The sequence below is a fragment of the Scaptodrosophila lebanonensis genome, unplaced genomic scaffold (genome assembly GCF_003285725.1).
Source record: "Scaptodrosophila lebanonensis strain 11010-0011.00,11010-0021.00 unplaced genomic scaffold, SlebRS2 tig00001410-arrow-pilon, whole genome shotgun sequence".
Classification (NCBI taxonomy): Eukaryota; Metazoa; Arthropoda; class Insecta; order Diptera; family Drosophilidae; genus Scaptodrosophila; species Scaptodrosophila lebanonensis.
In genome coordinates, this window is record NW_022060738.1 from 1,571,211 (window position 1) to 1,597,568 (window position 26,358).

The 26,358-nt window shown below is 36.7% G+C and overlaps 1 protein-coding gene across 3 annotated transcripts in view; it reads right to left on the minus strand.

Moving 5' to 3' along the window:
- Positions 1-26,358, minus strand: part of LOC115630404 — a 53,705-nt gene that overhangs the window by 14,180 nt on the left and 13,167 nt on the right. For all 3 annotated transcript variants that reach the window (XM_030526934.1, XM_030526933.1, XM_030526932.1), the window contains exons 2-6: positions 24,248-24,442; positions 22,017-22,195; positions 21,808-21,952; positions 11,298-11,485; positions 11,131-11,238 (exon numbers count right to left, since the gene is read on the minus strand). In XM_030526934.1, coding sequence (XP_030382794.1) covers positions 11,131-11,238; positions 11,298-11,485; positions 21,808-21,952; positions 22,017-22,195; positions 24,248-24,347 — 720 coding nt within the window. In that variant the 5' untranslated portion in view covers positions 24,348-24,442. The remainder of the gene's footprint in view (positions 1-11,130; positions 11,239-11,297; positions 11,486-21,807; positions 21,953-22,016; positions 22,196-24,247; positions 24,443-26,358) is intronic.

Genomic DNA, 26,358 nt, shown 5'->3' on the forward strand with positions numbered 1-26,358 from the left:
CTAAGTAAGCGCATATTCTGCTACGCATATTCTGCTTCGCATTGCTGGCATATGTACATACATATGTATATGATTTGTTCTAATTGATCTCAATAAATTATAAGATGTTATTATTTAGATATTCTATTTATTGCATTCAAACTTCGATGTATCCATAGTATCGGTGGATTCAACTATTGAAAGTTTTAGCATCGGACGGACAAACGGACATGGCTATATCGACTATATCGACTCGAATGCGGCATTCGTACACATTCTAAGTAAAAACAAGATAGAACGCTACAGTCGAGCAAGCCCGACAGTAAAATAGCCTGTACTCTCCACAAAAAAAGAAAAATTAAAAAAAAAAAAATTTTTTTTTAAAAATAATTATTAAAAAAAATTAATGAATTAATTAATTAAATTAAATTAGAATATATGTTTATGTTTAGTTTTAACAGCATACATTTACATCACGTACCTATGCGTGTTTATATGCGTGTATGTATGCAGCACAAAGTTGAACCAAAGCAGCAACAACAACAACAGCTGCGGGCAGCGCTGCCGACAGAGGCAGCGCATGAGCAGCGATTTTACTTATGGCTATAACTTTCTTCAGAATTGACCTATCATGATGAAATTTGGCACACGGACACATTAGTACTAACTGGATGTACCTACCAAAATTGATTTCAAAATTCCGAGAATTACGGAAGTTATAAGAAAAAACACGAATTGCGGGGGAGTGGGGGGGTGCTTCGAAAAAAAACTCAAACTCGTACTTTCTCGGTCTTAGGAGAATATGGAAACCAAGTTTGGTTATTCTAGCTCTTATACTTTCTGAGATCCTTGCGTTCATACGGACAGACGGACAGACAGACGGACAGACGGACGGACGGACAAGGCTATATCGACTCGGCTTCTCATCCTGATCAAGAATATATATACTTTGTGGGGTCTGCCACGCCTCCTTCTGTGTGTTACATACATGCGCACAAAACTAGTATAGCCTTTCACCCTTTGGGTACAGGCTATAAAAATATGTCAAAACATAATTTTGTTTTCTCAAAAGGAGAAAGTTTTAACTCTTGACTAGCTCTATTATTGGTGCTAAGGTGGATTTTGGGGATCGGTTAGTTTTCCAGATAATTTAAAAAAACCAAGGCATTCGCACGCGACATATATAGAAGTCGCTTTCTCGGCGAACAGTTTTTAATGATTCAAAAATATTATGTAGTTTAATTATTATTTAATTTTAATCACTGTCGCACGCGACATTTTCTTCCATCATACTTTTTATGTTTTTTTTATACTTTTATGCAATTAGAAATACATAAGATGAAGGAAAAGGAATGATTGTTATATATATATTTTTGTTTTCCAAAATAAAAATTATAACAAATTTTCTTCAATAAAGAAAAACAAAAATGTGTATTCATCTACATATACTATATAAGAATAAGAGAAACTAACTTAACTTTACTTAATAGCATTACTTATGCCACATATATATTTTTTTAATGGAATATGCAGTCCTAGCTCCTTTTACCTGAGGGCCATCGCAAATAAATGAATGTAACTGAGATATACCTAGTATACTCTTCCCTTCCTTCCATTTTTCGTTTAACTTATAATCAAGGGACAACTTTTCAATTTCAGCAGAAGGCATAAAATATATTTTAGTTCTATTAATGTTGTTTTCTGCACATTGATAAAACGAAAGAGCATCCTCTAAAACAATGTTTTTCGATTTGGTTATTTGCCACACATTTTTTTTAATTACGGCACCAAGTCCATCAACTGCTCCCTTCCCGTGAGAACTTGCAAAAAAATTCCATTCGATAAACAAGCATCCAATATCTTTAATTATGTCAGTCAAGCTTGTCAACATATATTTATTTTTGAATTGACTGCAGCTTCCATTCGAATATATTAATACTAGCAGGTATTGCCCGTCTTAACCCGGCTAAAGCTCGTTTTCCCCCCTTTGGAGCTAGAATTTTCCAAAAGCCTTTCTTAGTGTGCTCCTACACTATGATGGATACTATGAAAGGATACTTGAGTCCAAATTTAAATTCACATTAGAGTCTTTTCGTGTCATATTGAGTCAATACGGCCACGCACAAACTCGGAATATGAAACACGGCATTCGTGTCAATGCCGTGCAGCGATGAGCCACGATCAAAAACCACTGGCACCGATACCATCAAAATGTCGAAGTTTGAATGCAATAAGCAGAATATTTAAATAATAAAATCTAATTATTTATAGAGATACATCTGCCCGCAATGCGAAGCAGAATATGCGTAGCTTCGATATTCGGTTTCTGCTTTACTATCGCTTACGCAGTCGTTGCCTAGCGACAGTAACTGTAAACTTTTGGCGTTTTCCCTTTGCAATTAACATTAAATGGTCAAAACGAAAGAAGAAGAGCGAGCTAATGACTTGCAGTTGTTGTTGTTTTTAGAGCATTATTTTATTTAAAATCAAACAACTGTGTTCGATTGCCCAATGTATACATTAATACGAATGCGAATGAATACATATGTATGTTTCTCTTTACTTTTTCAACCGTACGTAGAGAACCGCACACATAGACACAAACTGTTGCTTGTTGTGTGTGTGAGTGTGTGTATGTGATGTCCCCAACTATTTGATATTTGTTGTTGCTGCATAAAGCTATTAATGAAAACCCTAATGCCAAATGCACTAAACAAAGGAAAAATTACTTTTAAAAATGTTATATAATTTTCAATTAATTAACATTTCTTGCTCTGCCAGTGCAAGACGAATGTACAAACATACACATGTAGATACATATGTACATACATAGATGTGCACATATGTATGGACATTCACACATTAGTGTCTCACATGTTGGTTTGGCTATTTCAATCGTTTGCACGCAACTACACGAACAGCTGTTTGTATGTGTGTGTATGTATACTTAGTTGTCCCCAACTGTTTGATATTTTGTATTGTTTGTTCTGCCTGCTTTTGTAAAATGCATATTTTGAGAATCCTTGAATGCAAAGTTGTAGATTTAGTTACGTAGATTACATTATCCAAATTTTAAATCGATCGGACTAAATTTATAACACAAACTTTTCATTTGAAATAGTGAATAAATATTAAAACCCCAATAATTCAAGCTCCAACACAAATTTCGAAAATCCGAGTATGCAGTTTTGTTTGTGTTCTTTAATTGATTAGAAACTAAGTTTTAAGTCGATCGGTTGAAAAATGCGGATTTTTGGAGCTACTTTTCCCCCCTTTGGAGCTCGAATTTTCCAAAATCCCTTCTTAGTGCGCATCTACACCCTGATAGGATACTTGAGCCCAAATTACAGCTTTCTAGTTCTTACCGTTTGGGCTGTGGGCTGTTGACGCGGTTTCCTTTTGTGCCCCAAGAAAACCCCAATAATTCAAGCTCCAACACAAATTTCGAAAATCCGAGTATGCAGTTTTGTTTGTATTCTTTAATTGATTTTAGAAACTAAGTTTTAAGTCCATCGGTTGAAAAAACCGATGGAGCTACTTTTCCCCCCTTTGGAGCTCGAATTTTCCAAAATCCCTTCTTAGTGCTCATCTACCATGATAGGATACTTGAGCCCAAATTTCAGCATCCTACCTTTTACCGTGTGGGCTGTGGGCTGTTCACGCAGTTTGCTTTTGTGCCCCAACATTTTTTTTACTGAAAAAAAAAATATCAAAAAACCAAGTATACAGTTTTTCTTGGAATTGTTCTGAGAGTATACAAACTAAGTTTAAAGTTAATCAGATGAAAACTGTAGATTTTTCATACAAAAGTTGGAGCCTGTTTTCCCCCCTTTGGAGCTCGAGTTTTCCAAAATCCCTTCTTAGTGGGGACCTAGACTTCGAACGGATACTTGAGTCCAATTTCCTAGCCTTTAACGTTTGGGCTGTGCGTTGATCACCAATCAGTCAGTCAGTCAATCAGTCAGTCAGGACAAACTGTTTTATATATATATAGATTTTGCCCATACAGGGTGCGCAATCTTTTATGTCGGTATACAAACATTGAATATCCTTGAAAATAAACAACCGATTTTCAAGTATGAGATATTTTTATTTAATTTGGTTCTGTACAATTTCTTGAACTGAGGTTTTCAACACTGGTCTACTCAAGTCAATCGGTTCACTAATTACAAAGTTATTCAATATCTACATACCGACGTAAAAGATGGCGCACCCTGTACACGCTTTTAATTTCGAATAAAAGGTTTAAAACAAAAAAAAAATACGTTTTAAAGTGATATTTTGTATGTATATATATAAATAAGGTTGTTTTAGATTTTTTTTTTCAATTTATACATTTTGCACTTACGATGTCGCACGCGACAAACTTTAAATAGGTTCTGCGACCAAAGCGCTTACTATTTTGCGGCAAATTATTTGAAATAAAAAACTGTGTTTGCAGCTAATATTTGACGCTCCTTGTAGAAATACCTTTGACGCTCTGATAACAAATGTACTTTTTCGATGTCGCACGCGACATCTAAATATACCTTAAAGCAAAGCTAAAATTTGATCGTAATTGGCAATCGCATCGTTCCTTTTACATTTTTCTTATATTGCTTAAATATAAACCAATATTTTATAGAGCAAATATCAATGCATAATGTCTCTGATTAAGAACAGTAATCAAAACAAAACGTGCAACAGATGTGTTCAAAACTTAACTTTTGCAGTTGTTCGACTTTGCATTTGAATTTTTCGAAATGTGTTATGAATAAATGTAAAATTTGATTACATTAGTTAAATTTGATAGATTCTCTATACAAATATGTTAAAACATCATACTTTTACAGACTTTGAATTTTTTGGCTGCGGTTGACATTTCTAGAGACATGCCCATGTATACTTTGTGGGGTCTGCCGCGCATCCTTCTTCCTGTTACATACATTCGCATAAAACTAGTGTACCCTTTCACCCTTTGGGTACAGGGTATACAAATATTTACTTCCACTTTGCAGCATGTGTCTATGTCGGTATCTCCCCTACTCCGCATGGTTTTATTAAATATCGGTCAACAACATCCAATTTGATGTACTCATCCTATCATATAACGATCCTCTCTTTCACACTCGTATGCAGGATGATCTGAACTGCATGCAGAGATGGTGCTTGGTTAACCAATTGCACCTTAACTGTTCTAAATGTAAGTTTATGTCTTTTTATCGGTCCAGACCTCATCTTGTCACCTATACGATTGACAATGAATTATTGAAACGTATTTCTACTATCGAAGATCTTGGAGTACTGTTTGATTGTAAATTGAACTTCAATCTTCACATTTCTTTTATCGTAAACAGGGCTAAGGGCGTTCTTGGATTTTGTAAACGTTGGTCCAAAGAATTTAATGATCCCTATACCACTAAACTACTTTACAGTTCACTGGTACGGCATAGAATACTGCTCATGCGTTTGGTGTCCACAGTAAAAATCGCATCAGGATCGAATTGAGTCTGTTCAAAAATAATTCCTCCCAACCTTCGTTTGCCGCCTTACTCAACCAGACTTCTGCTTATTAATCTTCCTTCAGTGCCTAATCGGAGGACTCTCCTTGGAGCTGTAATTACTCCGGTAATTCTCTCCATTCCTATTAGGTCGTCTTATCTTGGCCTTTTCCTTAGTAGATGTACAACTGATTATGCGTCACACAATCCTTTTCAACTTATTATTATTTGCACCTGCTCTCAAACGACTTGTATCTTCCATTAATAAAAACCTCCATTTTCAGTCATCTTCGGAATATCTGACCAGGAACGGCTGTGAGACGGGGCATAGATTCCATTTTAATTATTTTTATACCCTGTACCCGTAGGGTAAAAGGGTATATTAGGTTTGTGCAAAGTATGTAACATGCAGAAGGAAGCATCTCCGACCCCATAAAGTATATATATTCTGAATCAGCATGACGAGAGAAATCGATCTAGACATGTCCGTCCGTCTGTCCGTCTGTCCGTCAGAAACTATAAAAGCTAGAATAACCAAAGTTGGCATCCAGATTCTCCTAGGTCCGAGAAAGGACGAGTTTATTTTTTTTTTTTTATTTTCCCCTCCTCCCCCGCTACAGAATTTCGTCAATAGCGTCCACATTTCAAATGCTACCTAAACCAAACTTTGCACACATAATTTATATATAATTATCTACTGTTGTTTAAAATTTTCAATTCGGTGAGTTCTAAGAAAAGTTATTAGCGAAACAAATTCTCTCCAGTGCAACCCCCCTAAACTGCAACAACGAGTTCGCTCTTCTTCTTCCTCATATGACTCAGTGACGGAAGTTTACCAGGTAAACAGGGTATTACACTGTCGATATTAGATATTATTGTAATTTGATTAGATTTTTACTTCTTAGGCTTTTCTAGATTATAAGATGATTTTTATAATCCTAACATATTTTTCTCCTATGTAGACAGCCATGTTTGTTGACATAAATAAATAAATAAAATATGCGTGTATGTATGCAGGACAAAGTTGAACCAAAGCAGCAACAACAACAACAACAACAACAGCTGCAGCGGCTATAACTTTCTTCAAAATTGAAGAATTGCGTTCCAAAGTAAACAGGACTTGTGACGCCAAAATAAGATTGTTGGCTATCGAGATCGATATCAACGAGAGGCGATATCTGGGACTACCGCGTAGCGAACGAACGGCAGCATCAACGTAATTATAATAAGTTAAATACTCGTTGTATATTAAATAAATGAATTGGTAATGTTAATTGCCAAAGTGGTGACCCCGACGTGATGAATATTTGTTATTACAATAATATACAATTATAATCTGTAGCAGCGCCACAACATAACAATAATTCTCGCTTGGCAACATACACGACAGACTGACAAAAAAGTGACGCCACAAATGCAGCGATATAATTTACGCAGCGGGCAACAACATCCAAGCGAAATCGTCGACGATGATCATTTTTTTGAAACCAACGAAAACATTATGGCATCTGAGGATCTTAAAATTCAATTGGATGCCATGGAGAACATCATGCAACAAATTAGTGCTGCCGTAATGCAACAGGTAGGCTCATATTCAAATTCACAGCGTGTGCACGTTCCAAAGTTTAACAAGTCGAATCCAGAGCTTTGGTTCGCGCAACTGGATACCGCCAAAGAGGAGGTTAATTTTCTACTCGACCAAGGCATTTGTCGCCCATCCAAGAGTAGTTGGGCCAGCCCTCTTCATATGGTTTCCAAGCGAAATGGTGGTTGGCGAGCTTGTAGAGATTGTCGTAAACTTAATGCTATAACGGTGCCCGACCGCTATCCAGTAGCACATGTTCAGGATTTTGCGGAAAAGCTTCATGGCAAAACTATATTCACGACCCTTGATTTGGTACGCGCCTATTACCAAATTCCGATGGCCGATGGGGATATCAAAAAAACCGCCGTATGCACACCATTTGGGCTCATAGAGTTTCTCTATATGCCTTTCGGTCTGAAAAACGCAACGCAAACATTTCAGCGTTTTATGGACAGCATATTTAGGGGCATCGATTTTGTCTACTGTTATATAGACGACATCCTGATCATATCAGCAACTCCAGATGAACACGAACAACACTTACTGACGGTTTTCTCCATACTTCAAAATAATGGTTTGAGCATTAATGCAAAAAAATGTCGAATCGCCAAGCCAGAAGTAAAATTTTTAAGTTACACCATTGACGAAAACGGAATACGACAGAAGATCGAATCAATGCCATCATTAACTACAATCGACCCGAAACAGTCTGCAAACTTGGCCGATTCCTGGCCATCGTTAATTATTATCGACGATGAATTCGCAATGCATCTGCACCACTTAGCGAAATTTGTCGTGGTATGAAAAAGAATGACAAGAGATTAATTGATTGGACTTTGGATGCAACAAAAGCTTTTGAGATATGTAAGCGTTCCGTAGCAGAAGCCACCGTTGTATCACATCCTGCTGATAATGTATGCCTTCTCTCAGAAGCCTGCGAAAGCTTCACCCCGCCAGCTTGGACACCTCGATTTTATCTCACAATACTCCACGAATATAATGCATGTATCTGGTTCAAATAACACAGTGGCCGACGCATTATCACGCTTAAATGCCATTTCAATGCCCACAGCAATGACACTCGATAAAATAGAAGAAGCACAGAAGAACGACAGCGATCTACAGGATCTTTTACAAGGTAGCACTAGCCTTAAACTGCAGCGCATCAAATTTGATAAAAATGTTTCGGTTTATTGCGACATATCAACTGGAGAACTTAGACCGTACATTCCACAACCATTGCGCCATTGTGTCTTCGCTGCCGCCCATAATGTCTCCCATCCGAGCAGCCGATCCACTATTCAGCAGATACACCGCAAGTATGTTTGGCCCCTTATGAAGAGGGACGTATCATTGTGGACACGAAATTGCTTGCCGTGCCAACGTGCTAAAATCCATCGTCATAACAAAATGATGCCAGATAAAATCGCAATGCCTGATAACCGTTTTGACCATGTACATTTAGACATAGTCGTTATGCCTATGGTGGATGGATACCGTTATTGTTTGACGATGATCGATCGGTTCTCCAGATGGCCTGAAGCGGTCCCTTTGAAAGACATGTCTGCTGACACGGTAGTTTCGATGTCCTGGTCAAATTGGATCACACGGTTTGGCTGTCCCAAGACGATAACTTCAGACCAAGGCTCACAATTTGAGTCCGCGCTCTTTGGAGCATTATGCGATTTGGTTGGTAGTGAGCGCATACACACGACGGCATATCAATCAAATGGAATGATTGAAAGATGGCACCGTTCGTTTAAAGCTGCTCTTATGCGTACACCAGAAACATCTTGGCTTGCGCTCTTGCCAACAGTTTTACTCGGTCTTAGAACATGCTACAAAGAAAATCTGGGTACATCAACGGCTGAAATGCTCTATGGAACAAGTGTTCGTCTCCCAAACGAATTTTATGACGACATGTCAAAACCACTTCACCCAAAGGATTTTATTGAAAAATTTAGAGAGCATATGCGTTTGATTCGACCAGTTTCAGCAGCGCATCATTTGAGCAAAGACAAAAGTAAGTTCGTGCTCAAACATATGGATGATTGCTCTTACGTCATGTTGAGAACCGACTCTGTGCGAGAACCTTTGGAACCACCCTATTCGGGGCCATATGAAGTGGTCGGGCGTCCAACAGATCGTGTGTTTGTCATAAAAATTAACGGCAACGATGTGGCTATTTCAACGGAACGCCTCAAGTCGGCTTTTGTCCCGAAGACTGATGACACTACTCATATCTCACACAACCGTAAAGTGTTGCGCACATTTTCGAACACTCGCAAAGTCAGTTTCGCTCCCAACTCGGTCACTGGGGAGGGGGTAGCTGTGGTAACGCCAAAATAAGGTTGTTGGCTATCGAGATCGATATCAACGAGAGGCGATATCTGGGATTACCGCGTAGCGAACGAACGGCAGCATCAACGTAATTATAATAAGTTAAATATTCGTTGTATATTAAATAAATGAATTGGTAATGCTAATTGCCAAAGACTTTTTGAATCTAGCGCCCCCTGGTGGCGCAATCTATATGTGCAGAGTGCACGAGTGGTTTCAACGTTTTCAAAGTGGTCGTGAGGACATAAATTACGATCAACATGTGGGCCAATCAAAATTCGTGATCACCGAAAATTCCATCGAAACTGTAGGTGAATGAATCAAAAATCAGCCGAAATCATTATTGAAATTAATGGAAATTGAATTGAATATCTCCAAAACATCGATTTATCGCATTTTGACCGAACATTTGGGCTTACGAAAGGTGTGTGCACGGTTTGTTCCGCACAAATTGACTGACGACCAAAAATTGCTCAGACGATCGACGCTTGTGACCGATTAGTTGACCAAAAATCATATTTTAACCATTAACCACTCGCCGTATTCATCTGATATGGCACCGTGCGACTTCTACCTTTTCGGAAAGATGCATTTGCCCTTGTAGAGGCTTGTAGAGGCCCTTAAAAAGGCTTGCACCGGCATACTGGCGGCCATACCGGCCAACGAGCTAAAACACTCGTTCGACATGCTTTTGGATCGTGCAAAAAGCTGTATTGAAGCAGAAGGAGACTTTTTTGAATAAAATAAATTGAATTGGCCGAAAAAAACCAATTGTTCTGTTTTTTTTAAAAAGTCCGGATTTCTTTGGAACACACCTTGTATATGCCAAATTTGAGTTCAAAATTCCAAGAATTACGGGTGTTATAAAAAACACGAATTGCGGGGGAATCAGAATAAAAAAAAAAAAAAAAACTTGACCCGCCTAGGGCTCAGGGGAACCTGGATACCAAGTTTGGACATTCTAGCTCTTGTACCTTCTGAGATCTTTGCGCTCATACAGACGGATGGACAGGCGGGCATGGCTATATCGACTCGACTTGTCACCCTGATCAAGAATATATATACTTTGTGGGGTCTGCCACGCCTAATTTTGTCTGTTACATACATTCGCACAAAACTAGTATAGCCCTTCACCCTTTGGGTACAGGCTATACAAATTCGATCGATTTTACCTCTCTCGGTATTCGAACTCACATAATCAAATCGTGATTTTCTCTAACTCCTTTGATTCTTGGAATTTCGAATTAAAAATTTTTGCAAATGCACCCAGTGAGAGATTATGTGTCCGTATGCCAAGTTTCACTATGATAGATTTAACAAGAAGCTATAGCTATAAATATATTTGCTAACATGTTTACACAGACACGAATAGATGCGCATAGGCATACATACACTCACACAGACGCAATTGTGTAATTATACACCCTTTGCGTGAGTTCGAATACCGAGAGAGGTAAAATCTATCAAAATGTTTTTTTAAATTTTCTTAATTTTTTTTATTGTCTATAATTATTGTAAACATATGTACAGAGTATTTCAAAGTCGGGACATCCGACTTGTTTTTTTTAAATATGTGGTCCAAAGACCCTTGTATGGAATATTTTATATTTAATTTAATTAATTAATTAAATTAATGAAATTTTTTTTCTTTGGGTTTGTAAAGGGTATTTAAGAGTTGAGCCTGCTCGACTTTAGCATTCGTTTCTTGTTTATATAAACTATATATAGCATGTTAATAATACGTACTTGTGTCCTCACTTTTTCCGTTGTTGAGTCCACTAAAACTGATAATGAACATTGTAAGGTGCCAAGGCCATAAAGGCATCTAGCCTCCTCAAATCGAATTTGGGATACCTAAAAGTAAAACTGTTATAAAATCGTTTTCGAAAATTTCTTATTTACAGAATACGTACGTGTAGGCTAGTTTTTTTATATGGAACACTTGAACAGATTAAATGAGAAAAATACTGGACATATCTACGTTGTGAAGGAATTGTCACACCTTTACGATCTTTCGTACGTTTTTCATCATACCAAGCTAATGCTTCGTCAGCAGTTTTCTGTAGCCCACTATATAGGAGATAGGCACATATCATAGTACCTGAAAATAAAAGTTATTTAATATAACAAAAACTAACTGAATAATACATACGTGTGCTGTAAGAATGATCATATAATTTAAAAAATATAATTATAGTACATTTTGTAAAAGAGTTGCGTAGCAAACGCAGGGTGCATAGTGGTCCCTTTGTTAGAATAGAATCGGTTGTATCTTAAGAAATCAGCAAGCTAAATATAGGAATTGCATCCAGTGATGTAACTAAATTGCAAAACCCAGACAAACACAGACCTAAATTGTGTAAAGAATTTTTTTTTCCGAGTTAATTGACGTGCCCTGCCAAATGGAATTCACTATCCCTGCTGTCGGGTCAGATAAATTAATCTCCGAAATCGGAAAGCTCAAGGCGTCAAATGTTTCCAACTAGGAAATGCGCAGAAATCATCATAATAAAAAAACCTGGGATTAGCTTATTGGCGGTTTTTACCAAAGTAGTTGAGGGATTATTTTTGCGTAGAGTCCGACCAATACGGGAGGAGGCCCGTTTCATCCCGGATCACAAGTATGATTTCAGACAATATCTGGCACACCTGAACAATGCCATAGGATTGTCAAGAAAATTCAGGAAGCTTGCGATGAGAAGAAATATTGCTCGGCAGTCTTCTTGAACGTCAAGCAAGTCTTTGACAGAGTATGGCACACTGGACTGCTCTACAAGCTGATGATTGCCCAACCAGCACCATACTACAGATTGCTAAGATCTTACATCAAGAGCAGAAAGGTCTTCTTGAAGCTCTAAGATGAAGGATCCGACATAAGAGACATCAGAGCCGGAGTTCCTCAGGGAAGCGTACTGGTCCCAGTCGTCTAGACACTATTCCACCGACATGACTATCATATCGGATAAAAGACTGATGACCACCTATGCCGACAACATGGACTTAACAACATACGAAAGTTCCAAAATAAACCAAAATAATCTCCAATGTGCACCTATTTCACTCAAACGTGGATATTCATAACGATCTCGGAGACCTATGGGTTCACCAGGAGATTACCAGGCTGAGCAGAGTCCACATTGAGCGACCTATCAACCCACCACGCTAAGTCACGCAGTAAACAAAATTTTAATGCCAATGCTGTTTCATAATAATTTGCTGATTGTTCAATCGGACAGATTGCAAATAAAAACAAGTAAAAAAGCTAAAGTCGGGTGTCCCGACTTTGTCCCGCTGATCAAGAATATATATACTTTGTGGAGTCTGCCACGCCTCCTTCTGTGTGATCCATGTACACTCTCACAAAACTATTATATTATTATATAGGGTATAAATATTCCGTACATGCATACATACATTTACATTTACATCAGAATCGTGTCTATGCGTGTTTGTGTACTTGTACATATGTATGTATGCGTGCATTGGGCATGATTATATGGCTATAACTTTCTTTCTGATCAACCTATCATAATGCAACTTGGTATACGGATATATAATTACTAACTGGATGTGTCTAAAATTTTAGTTTAAAATTCCAAGAATTACGGGAGTTATAGAAAATCGTTAATAGGGGGGAGTGGGGGTCGCATCGGGAAAAGTGAACAAACTCGTCCTTTCTCGGGCTCAGGAGAATCTGTATACCAAGTTTGGTTATTCTAGCTCTTATACTTTCTGAGATCCTTGCGTTCATACAGACGGACGACGGACATACGGACATGGCTATATCGACTCGTCTTCTCGACCTGATCAAGAATATATATACTTTGTGGGGTCTGCCACGCCTCCTTCTGCCTGTAACATGCATTCGCACAAAACTAGTATACCCTTTCACCCTTTGGGTACAGGGTATAAAAAGGCAACATCATATTTAAATTTCTTAGTGTTTCCCCCTTAATATTACTTAATAATGGATCCCCTACATATTTTAGCACACACAACACATTCACTCACATAGACCTTACATTTTCGACCCCTGCTCTTGCTCTTGCTCTTGCTCTTCACTCCTTATGGAATATCGAATCATATAAATAAATAAATAATCACACTTTTCAATAACAACGATCCCCCAATAATAACACCAAAATTTACCCTTATCGAACTTAATTTGGCACTTGCCAAATTAAAAGGGAAATCGGCAAGCTTAGACCGAATCTCTTACCCAATGTTAAAAAACCTACATCCTTCAGTTAAATCTCGTCTGCTTAGGCACTTCAACTTAATACCTTCAATCCCCAAAATTACAATTTAAGCAAAATAGTCCCATTAAACAAACCAAATTCCGACAAAACCAGCTTCAATTCCTACCGCCCCATCTCGTTAATTTTTGTTGCGCCAAAACTCTCGACAAAATCATAGCCAATCGACTATGGTGGTTTTTTTTTTTTAAACAAATCAATAGATAGTCGACAGACAGGATTTAGCAAAGGGAAATCAATATCAGATAGTCTACTAGCCTTAGACTACTTGATATCATCATCTTTTTCAACTAAAAACCACATCTCCATCTATCACTGGATTTCACAATTTAGGAAAGGGAAATCAATATCAGATGTCTACTAGCCTTAGACTACTTGATATCATCATCTCTTTCAACTAAAAACCACATCTCCATCATATCACTGGATTTCACAAAAGCATTCGATAAAGTTGGGCTACATTCGGTAATCGATGAACTTTAGTCCTGGAATATTGGCCTCAAAATATTAAATTATATCATAAGCTTCATGTCTTCCATGAAAATAGTGGTTTATGCCAATAACCAGTTTTCCTCAACACAACCTCTGCAGAATGGCATTCCTCAAGGATCACCCCTTTCTGTCATACTCTTCCTAATCGCCTATAACAAACTTAATAGAACAATAAGTAGACACAAGGAATTTAACTTTCTCGCTTATGCAGATGATTACCATGTTTTTAAAAAACTTAACAAAAACTCATCCATTCAAGCCGACAATCTAATGTCAGATATTCTATCATGGTGTGATTATTCAGGCGCACAACTTTCCATATCAAAATGCAAGCACCTATATATCTGCAGGAAAAAATCATGCCACGTAAAAATTCTAGGATTAACAATAAACAATAGATACACCTGGTCCATTCACATCACCTACCTTTTAGTAGCGCTCACACTTAGATATTATTAAATGTCTCTCAAACAATACAGGGTGCGCCATCTTTTATGTCGGTATGTAAATATTGAATAACTTTGTCATTAGTGAACCGATTGACTTGAGAACACCAGTTCAGCACAATTTTAATCATGAATCGCTTCACTCCGAAAGAACGCGCTGAAATAGTGACGCTTTACATTGAAAATAGTCGTTCAGTTGTGTTAACTCAACGTGCATATCGTCGAAAATATCGCGACAAACAGGCACCATCTGACAACACTATTCGTCCACATGTTGATCATCAACGACCAAGACGTTCCAATGAACTGATTGAAATGGTAAGAGAGAGTGTTTCCCAGGACCCAAATGTGTCGTATCGCCACCGTGCTCAGCATTTTAACGTCAGTGGAACCACTTTGCGGCGCATTTTAAAGGACGATTTGCATTTGTGCAAAGTGCAATTAACTCAAAGAATTTTGCCGACAGTCTGTCCACGTCGCTTGGAATACGGCCAGTTGCTCGAATGGTTGACACTGAACCTGATTTTTGGAAGCAAATTTTGATGACTGACGAGGCCCATTTCACACTCTCTGGCGGCGTTAACAAACAAAATTGCCGCATTTGGGGAACGGAAAATCCACACAATGATCAAAAAGTGACTGTTTGGGCCGGTGTCTGCGCCAAAACCATCATTGGGTCATTTTTCTTCAAAGAAGGCGAAACAGTTGATGGGAATCGATATCGGTGGATGTTGGCTCATTATGTCTGCCCGCAAATGAGTGAAAAAGGTCTGAACGGTTACTGGTTTCAACAAGACGGTGCGCCATGCCATACTGCAAATAAAACAATTCAGTTTTTACAACGAAAATTCCCTGGACGTCTGGTATCAAAAAAAGGTGATATTGATTTGCCACCCAGATCTCCAGATTTGGCGCCTCCGGACTTCTTTTTGTGGGGATATTTGAAAAGCAAAGTTTACGCCAGCAAGCCTCAAACCATTGACGAGCTCAAGGCTCGTGCAGATTTCTGCATGATGATTTCATCGCTATACCACCTGAAATGCTAGAAAAGGCGATGGAAAACGCAGTAAAAAGGGCACATTTTGCTGTGTCCAATAAAGGCGGCCACTTGATTGATGTTGTTTTCAAAAATTAGTCTGAAGAACTTGTACAGAACCAAATTAACTAAAAATATCTCATACTTGAAAATCGGTTGTTTATTTACAAAGATATTCAATGTTTACATACCGACATAAGAGATGGCGCACCCTGTAGATACAACTGCAACCATCTCTCCATAATCACAGCGACAAAACTTTTAATAATCTCGAAAATAGACTTTGGGATTCACATTTAAGGTTACGCTCCTGCTTCCCAAATCAATAAAATCAAAACCTTTCGGAACCACACCCATACATAAATGCTCTTTGAAACCCAAACACAGCCAACAATATTGCTCTCCAAAAACTCTCCTGTTAATCACTTAATAAAAAATATAAAGAAAAAGATACCAAAAATTGCATCATCTTTATACCGATCACTTCAAATTTCTCGTGAACTCAAACTTCCAAACCAATCCCATCCCAATTTCTAAAGTCAGAGTCTCCCCTTGGCAAGAAAAAACAAACACTAACACCACTTTGCATGAGGCATTAAATTCATAAACTTCACCAACACAATACCAACAAATATTTCTCCATATCAAAGAATCATTACCCTCCCACTCCTTTATATACACCGATGGTTTCAAATCAGAAGACTCCACATCTTTTGGAATTTACTATAACAACATAACCAAACCTTTTCTACTTCCACACTACACGTCGATATTTGCAGCCGAGCTAATAGCCATTATTCAAGCTATACAAACTGCAATTTCTTACCCCAACTCGGCGCTATATGCACTGATTCCCTTTCTGCTTTAGAAGCAATTAAAAACCCTTCAAATCTATCATACTACCCCCTACAAACCAGACAGTTACTTTCATCACAATTCCCCCGTATAATATTAATTTGGGTCCCCGGCCATTGCAACATTAAAGGCAATGAAAAAGCCGATGCTGCAGATAAATGGGCAATTAAATACCTTTTAATTTTTCAAAATAATTTCCACATTCCTGACATCATTAGACTCATAAAATCCCATTTTCTACAAAAATTCCTTAACCTTTTCCCAAAAACTAATCCCCACTACCATTCCCTAAACACTGACAGGACTACTATCTATGAGTATGGTAAGTTCCAGAAAAATCTTGAACTGAACAGGCACGATTACTCAAAACTCGTACGACTCCGCCTGGGTCACACTAGCTTAACCCACAAGCACCCTGCCAAAAGTAATAACATGTTCTCCTACCTCAATAATACACATATATATAAAACTAATTAATTATCACAATTCATATTATTTTTAAGTTAAGCTTAAGGCGACGTCGCTATAGCTTAGACCATATCTTATATGTAATTTTAATTACCTTTAAGCTGTATATAAATATATAAATAAAATTTGTATTTAATTTAATTTATATAATTTTTATAAATTAATTTTTTTTTATTATTATTTAAGAGTTGAGCCTCCTCGACATTAGCAAAAATTTCTTGTTAAAGCTACGGGTATATGCGATTCCAAGGGCGTATTCATGTACAGAGTACAAAAATCCAACTTAGTTCCATTTCAAAGCAAAATAGTGCGTCATAATAATGAACGTGTGGTCGACTTAATAAGGCAAAATACTTGGAAATGCCACCTCCAAGCAGTCCACGCTCCCCAAACCATTAATATGTACAAGACTATATTAGGCAGACCCCACAAAGTATATATATTCTTGATCAGCATGACAAGACAAGTCGATTTACCTCTGTCTGTCTGTCCGTATGAACACCTGGATCTCAGAGACTATAAGAGCTAGAGGCACCAAATTTAGACAAATCTGCCCAGTTAATGATTATGGGTCCGTATGCCAAGTTTCATAATGATAGGCTGACTTTAGCTTCTCTACTTGTTTTATCCAAACAAAGATCTAAAAAAATAAAATATAAAAAATATTGCACTAAACAATAGAGAACGCTACAGTCGAACAAGCCCGAAGGTAAAATAGCCTGTACTCCACAAAAAAGGGGGAAAAAATATATATTTAACAAATATATATATATATTTAAAAAAAATTAAATTATTAAAAAAAAATGGAATTAATTAATTAAATTAATAAAAGAAAATGTATGTGTTCCAAAGTAAAGACTTTTTTTTTTTTTTAAAAGAAGGGTTTTTTCCGGCAAAATCAATTTATTTTATTCAAAATAGTCTCTTCTGCTTCAATACAGCTTTTTGCACGATCCAACGAGTGTTTTATTCAAAATAGTCTCTTCTGCTTCAATACAGCTTTTTGCACGATCCAAAAGCATGTCGAACGAGTGTTTTAGCTCGTTGGCCGGTATAGCCGCCTGTATGCCGGGGCAAGCCTTTTGAATGGCCTCTACGTCTGCATAACGCTTTCCTTTCATGGGCAAATGCATTTTTCCGAAAAGGTAGAAGTCGCACGGTGCCATATTAGGTGAATACGGCGAGTGGTTAATGGTTAAAATGTGATTTTTGGTCAAATAATCGGTCACAAGCGTCGACCAATGAGACGGCGCATTATTGGCCGGGTGGAACAAATTCTTTGTGGACATAAGAACAAAACATTGTCTTCACTTAAGACTTTTCCATGCGCGATTTTTTGGGTTTCGGCTCGTCCGGTGCCTTCCATTCAGCACTCTCGTTTCGGGATCATATTGGAAACACCACTTTTCGTCACCAGTCACAATATTGTAAAGGAAGATTTTGTCCTTTTTGACCTCTTTAATGATGTCCTTCAAATGTTGGATTCTGAGCAATTTTTGGTCGTCAGTCAATTTGTGCGGAACAAACCGTGCGTTTCGATCAGAATATCAGAATAAAAAAATAAACTTGACCTGCCTAGGACTTAGGGTAACCTCGATACCAAGTTTGGTTATTCTAGGTCTTGTACTTCCTGGGATCCTTGCGCTCGTCCAGACGGACATGGCTGTCACCCTGATTAATAATATATACTTTGTTGGGTCTGCCACGCTTCCTTCTGCCTGTTACATACCTTCGCACAAAACTAGTATAGCCTTTCACCCATTTTTTATAACTTTCGTAATTCTTGGTATTTTGAAATAAATTTTGGTAGTTACATCCAGTTAGTGCTTACATAAGCACTAACAGTGTACATACACTGCTTGTCTTAGGCTAGACGCACCAACTTCTTTTTTAAATAAACTGTTCTATTTACAATTACGCATGTTCTAATGGTCCAAAATGTTTTTCTTATCAAAGTTCAAATCTTGTTTGAAAAATGGGTACCTTTAGCTGGTTGTTTTGCGAAAGACATAACATGTATTCGAATACTCTACAAATGTCTATGCAATCACGTGGGTTTTCGATTGGTCATTGAAATAGACGCAGTTATTTTGACTGAAAAAATAATGAAATAAACAAATCAATTGTTTTCGAGCTATATTTAAGGCAAAAATGGGAAAAGCTACTGTTTTGAGCTTATTGGAACGCCAAAAAATATTTTTTTTTTCACCCGCAAGGACTATCTAATCGAAACATTGGCAAAGAGATAAAGCGTACTGTTGATAGATATTTAAAATATCCAGAGGGATGGAGAACACTTCAAACGAAACAAAAGCGCTAACTGAACAAACAGAACGCAAAATCGTTAGAATTGCTTCCAATTCGACTAAATCAGCAGCTAAGATTAAGGAATTAGCAGTAGTAAAAGCAAGCCTATCAAATATTCAGCGTACAATCAAAAATGTAGAACACCTGAAGTGTCTAAAAATCAAGTAAAAGCCCCCTCTGAATCACAAAGTAATACGGCTTCAATTTGCGAAGGAAAACATGTGGTGACTGTTTTTTCTTTTCACTTGGTTGTGAGTCGGGGTACACCTAGCCGAAAGGCAAATATTCCCCCATCGATTTGGAGGCGTATATTAGATATTATTGTAATATTATTAGATTTCTAAAACTTAGGATTTCCCCGCTTTTAAGGCTTTTTATACCCTGTACCCGTAGGGTAAAAAGGGTATATTAGGTTTGTGCAAAGTATGTAACATACAGAAGGAAGCATCTCCGACCCCATAAAGTATATATATTCTTGATCAGCATGACGAGAGAAATCGATCTAGACATGTCCGTCCGTCTGTCCGTCCGTCTGGATGAACGCAAGGATCCCAGAAACTATAAAAGCTAGAATAACCAAAGTTGGCATCCAGATTCTCCTAGGTCCGAGTAAGGACGAGTTTATTTATTTTTTTTTTAATTTTCCCCCCCTTCCCCCGCTACAGAATTTCGTCAATAGCGTCCACATTTCAAATGCTACCTAAACCAAACTTTGCACACATAATTTCTATATAATTATCTACTGTTGTTTAATCATGTAATGTAATGTTGTTTTATCAAATTCGGTCAATTCTAAGAAAAGTTATTAGCGAAACAAATTCTCGCCAGTACAACCCCCACAAACTGCAGCAACAAGTTCGCTCTTCTTCTTCCTCTTTTTGCTGCTGCTATGGGCGCATATAACCCAGTGACGGAAGTTTACCTGGGTACAGGGTATTACTCTGTCGGGCTTGCTCGACTGTAGCGTTCTCTCTTGTTATAACTTTTAATTGTTATGTCGACAGTCAAAGTTTGTTGACATATACACTGCCATGCACTTGAATAGGGACAAGATTTTCTAGCATTTGTATTGTGTTTTTCTCTTTTTTTGGCAAAGGGCTACCTTCAAATGCTTTGGTGTTTCACTTAGAATGCAGCATCAGGGAACTGTACAAATTTACAGTTAGCTTTTAATAATTAACCGCTATGGACTATCACTGTTTTGCTTTTGACAATGCTAAAAACACACAGTTTTTGCCATGCACTTGAATAGGGACAAAGAAGATAACTTTAGTGTGTGTGCAACTATGAACACAGAAGGTTGTATTTTATTAAAATACAAAGGTGGAAAAAAGTATCAAAATCTAAAACAGCTTATTTCTGCAAACTGAGAGAAGTAACGGTATCCATTCAATTTTTAAGAGAGAGACTATATTAAAAGCTTTAAGAGAGCAAAAGATTGCACTGATAACATATTGCGTTCTTTTTCTATAATTATTCTTTGGCTGGACAAAAGTATTTTGACATTGCCTTTTATATTCAGTTTCGTTGATTTGCTTGCGATGCAAAGCACGTGTTCTAATTTTTAAAGTGATTTTGCTTGTTTTTATTAATAATAATCACTGATTGATTGCTTTTTTTTGTAAATTATGTAAAACACGTGAAATAACTGAACTTATAAGAAATGAAATGGTCATTAAGTATAATGCAGGTATTTCTGTAGAATACCTTAGCAAATTATACAATGTACCAAGACAAACAATTTATTACCAAATTAACAAAAAAAAAGAGAATAATTCACTGAAAAATAAGGCCAGATCGGGAAGACCAAGGAAAACAAAGCCTATAGAAGACCGAATAATCTTGAGAAAATTTAAAGAAAATGTGCTTTTTACACCAAAAGCAGTATCAATTGAGCTCAAAGAGCACCATAAAATAGAAATAAGTAGAAAAACAGTCGAAAGACGGCTGAAGGAGGCCGGTTTTTTTTACTTATATAGCTCTCGACCAATCCCCTTAATTTCACCAAAAAATAAGCTTAAAAGGTTAACATTCGCCAAATCCTATATAAACAAGTCACAATCGTTTTGGGAAAAAGTGTTGTGGACAGATGAAAGCTCTTTCGAGTATCATGGATCGAAGAAGAAGATTTATTGCAGGTTTATAAAGAATGCTCCCTATTCAAGTGCATGGCAAAAATGGTGTGTTTTTGGCATAGTCAAAAGCAAAATAGTGATAATTGATAACTGTTAATCATTAAAAGCTAACTGTAAATTTTAACAGTTCCCTCCTGCTGCATTCTAATTGAAACACCAAAGCATCTAAAGCCAGCCCTTTCCTCAAAATAGAAAAACACAATACAAATGCTATATATATATATAAATATATATATATAAATATATATATATATATATATATATATATATATATATATATATATAAATATATCTTATGATAATTATAAAGAATATAATAACTATGTATGTTCTTCCAAGCCTTCTTGTGTTCATATATTCGAACTAGATAGTATTTCCATTGAATTGATTTATAATAATAAATACACAATTCGTAAACTCTTACTTACCAGTCCTTCCTTTACCCGCCTTGCAGTGTACAGCAACTACATTTAGCTCATCCGCCTTAAGCCATGAATCTACGTCGTGACAAAACCTTTGTATAAGCTCGATTGGGGGAGGGTTATGATCTTCAAAGGGGTAAATTGCAACTCTCTGAAATAATTGAAAATATTTAAAATAAACACAAATATATATATATATATATATAAACATGTACCCCGTGAAATTTATTTACATCGTACGCATCGGAGCGTTCAAGACATAGATTATATATTTTGTAGTGTTCAGCATGGTTCTCCTCTAAAAATTTCAAAACATCTTCCAGACGATTTCTGTACATTCCTTCGAACATATCTTCTGCTGGATATCCCATGGCAATTATATTAGGACAAATGTCTGAAAGTAAATATACATATGCGTATTTATTTATAAGGAATGTTAAAGATGGATAAAAACTTATTAAATAAAGAAAACAGGCAAAAGGAGGCGTCGCAGACGCCACAAAGAATATATATTTTTGATCAGAGTGACAAGCCGAGTCGATATAGCCATGTCCGTCTGTATGCGCAAGGACATTGTGCTGCATATAAAGACGCTTCTGATGAAAATGTTTACTGTTGAAACTGTACATGAACATGTCTCCACTTTTGTATATATGTATAAAATAATTAGTATTTAATAATTTAATTTATTAATTAATTTAATTTAATTAATATAAATTTAAAATTAATTAAATTTTTTTTCGTTTTTTCCTTTTTGGCGGGAGGTACAGAATTGAGCTCGCTCGACTTTAGCATTCCTTTCATGATTTCGTGTTATTCTTTACTAAAGATCTGTCTTGGGTTGAAAAATTATTAAATTTAAACATAACTTGTGCTAGAACTAGAACTAACATTGTGCAATTATACAATCTACCGTGTAAAAACAGAATTAGGCGTATACGGCTTTATTTCACTTTGTACACCTAATTTGTGTATATGTATGATTAATGTCTTTTTACACGGTTTACAAACCAAATGCTTATTCTAGCCTCAAGTCCGGAGAAGTAACTTATGGCCTATATATCAAGGCCAACAGCAAGTTTCTCCTGCCGGGGCGATAATTCTTAAATATTTGACCATAAAAAATTCGAAATGATCGAAAATTCATTTTAAACAAGATAGGAATGCGCGAGCGAGCTAAACTCTTAAATACCCTGTACCTCCCACAAAAAAAAAAGAAAAAATGGGGAAAAAATGTTTTCAATTAATTTAAAAAATTAAATTAAATACAAATTATTCAATACATAACATATTTATGGCTATAACTGTCTTCAGAATCGACCTATCATGATGAAACTTGGCATACGGATACATAATCACAAACTGGATGTAATTGCCAAATTTCAAGAATTACGGGAGTTATGAAATAAAAAAAACACGATTAGCGGGGGATTGGGGGATGCATAAAAAAAATGAACAAACTTGATATGCCTAGGGCTTAGGGGAACCTGGATACCAAGTTTCGTAATTCCAGCTCTTGTATCTTGTGAGATCCTTTCGTTTATACAGACGGACATACATAGCTACATCGACTCGTCATATTGATCAATAATATATGTACGTTTAGGGGTCTGCCAAGCGCCCTTACATACATTCGCACTAAACTAGTATACCCCTTTACCCTTTGGGTACACGGTATAAAAACCGGTCTAAATCTTAGGTTAAAATAATTACAATGGAATTAAATATATCAACATCAACAATTTATCGTTTTTTCATTGAAAAATTGAATATGGTTCTTGCTTTGTTTCGCACAAGTTGAATGATACAAATATTGGACAGCCAACGTGCCGTCCAATTTGTTGTTAATACAAGTGGAAAAGCTAATGTCGGGTGTCCCGACTTTTAAATACTCGATTGATTTTATCTCCTTTGGTATTCGAACTCATGTAAAGCGTGTATAACTGCGTATTTACATAGGAATTGTATGTATGCTTGTGAACATGTATGCAGTACAGAACTGAGCCAAAACAGCAAGAACAACAGCTGTGGGCATAGATAACATTTATATCTATAACTTCTTTTCAAATGAAGCTATCAAGATGGAATTTGGCATACGGACACAAATGCGAATCAAAAATTCCAAGGATTACGTTATGGAAAATTACTAATTGCGGGGGAATGGGGTGAATGATGAAATTTCTGAAATACTCATATTTTTGCATTCTTGTACTACAATTTGGCCCTGGGTTAGGTTGGGTTGGCGCGGTAGTCAGGGGTATACTCCTGACTCACTTAGCCCAACATTTTGGACCATTGTGTTGCGCTTTAGACTATTCCACAGACCTGTCCCATGGATAATGCCGATAAGATTGGGAGGAATTTCGCTATCTTTTTCCAAACAACTGCTCGCATTTTATTACTACAAATACTAAAAAGGTAACTAATTATATGTAATAAATCTTACATGTTAGGTCCAAGTTAAATCCTTTTTCTTTATATCGAATTCGCTTTTTGCTCACTGCGTTACGTATTGCGTTGGACATAATGGAAATTGTGTTAGCCATGTCTGTGGATTTATACTTTTTTGTCTATAAGACGATGTTTCTGTAGAGTGCGGTGCGTCCAAGTGAAGTGTTCCTTTAACGCACACGATCTATATCTAAAAAAAAAGTACAACAAATAATGCAAATAATTAGTAACATTAAAAGTCGGGTATAATAGTTTATATATTTTTTACAAGTGCAAGGATCTTGGAAAAACCAAACTTAGTATTAATCGTTTTAGCCCTAACACGTTTTCGTTTGTTCCCTGTGCCATCAAATGCTTTTTGTAAATCTTGTACCCACAAAATATGCTGTTCATTGAAATAGTAGTGCTGACTGACTGATTCACTGACTTGACTGATTCGCAATCAACGCACAGCTTAAGCGGTAAGAGCTAGGAAACTGAAATTTGGACAAAAGTTGTCTTTTATGGGGTAGGTGAGTACTAAGAAGCGATTTTGGGAAATTCGAACGCCAATGGGGGAAAACGGGCTCCAAAGATCACAACCCCACAGCCCAAATAAGAAAGGATTTTGGTAAATTCGAGCTCCAAGTTAGAGAAAATTAGCTCCAAAGTTTGTTCGAAAAATCCGCATTTTTCCACCTATCAACTTCAAATTTGGTTTTTAAAATATGTAAAAAAAATGCAAAAAAAACTGCATACTCGGTTTTTTTAAAGTGATTATATTTGAATTAGTGGGGTTTTAATATTTATTCACTTTTTCAAATGAAAAATTTGTGTTATAAATTTTTTCCGATCGATTTCAAAATTGGGTAATGTAATCTACGTAACTAAATCTACAACTTTGCATTCAAGGATTTCAAATTCAAATTATGGAAATACGGGGTTCACTTTACAAAGCCAGGTAAAACAAACAACATAAAATACATATCAAACAGTTGGGGACAACTTAGTATACATACATATATATACACACATACAAGCAGCTGTTCATGTAGTCGTGTGCAAACGATTGAAATAGCCAAAGCAGCAGCTGAAATTTGGACTTAAGTATCCTTTCATAGTATCCATCACAGAGTACGTGCGCACTAAGGCTTTTGGAAAATTCGAGCTCCAAAGGGGGGAAACGAGCTTAAACAAGAAAGGAATGCTAAAGTCGAGCAGGCTCAACTCTTAAATACCCTGTACCACCCCACAAAAAGTAATTAAATTAATTAAATTAATTAACTAAATTAATTTAATTAATTAACTAAATTTATTATAAAATATTCCATGCATGCATACATACATTTACATTTGCATCAGAATCGTGCCTTATGCGTGTTTGTGTACTTGTACATATGTATGTATGTGTGCATTGGGCCTGGTTATATGGCCACAACTTTCTTTCTATCATAATGAAACTTGGTATACGGATATATAATCACTAACTGGATGTGTCTACCAAATTTTATTTCAAAATTCCAAGAATTACGGGAGTTATAGAAAATCGTTAATAGGGGGGGAGTGGGGGGGGGGGGGGGGGGGTGGATCAGAAAAAATGAACAAACTCGTCCTTTCTCGGTCTCAGGAGAATCTGTATACCAAGTTTGGTTATTCTAGCTCTTATACTTTCGGAGATCCTTGCGTTCATACAGACAGACGGACAGACGGACATGGCTATATCGACTCGGCTTGTCATGCTGATCAAGAATATATATACTTTGTGGGGTCTACCAAGCCTCCTTCTGTGTGTTCCATGTGCACTCGCACAAAACTAATATACCCTTGTACCCTTTGGGTACAGGGTAGATATAGTGGTCATGTGTGTGTATGTTTAACGAAATATTTTGGCAAGAACAAAAATGTAACGGAATAATGAAACATTTTTTGTCAAGAACAGAAAATGTTCATTTCGATATCTTAAATGCCCTCCTACTGGTAATTAATTAGATGAAAATATATGGGTAGGCCATGCACACACAAAATAAATACAATTTGAAACATTATATTGAGTCGGGTTAAGACGGGCAATACCTGCTAGAAAGTAAAGACGCAATAAGTAAGTACGCTTTAGTTATTAATTATTTT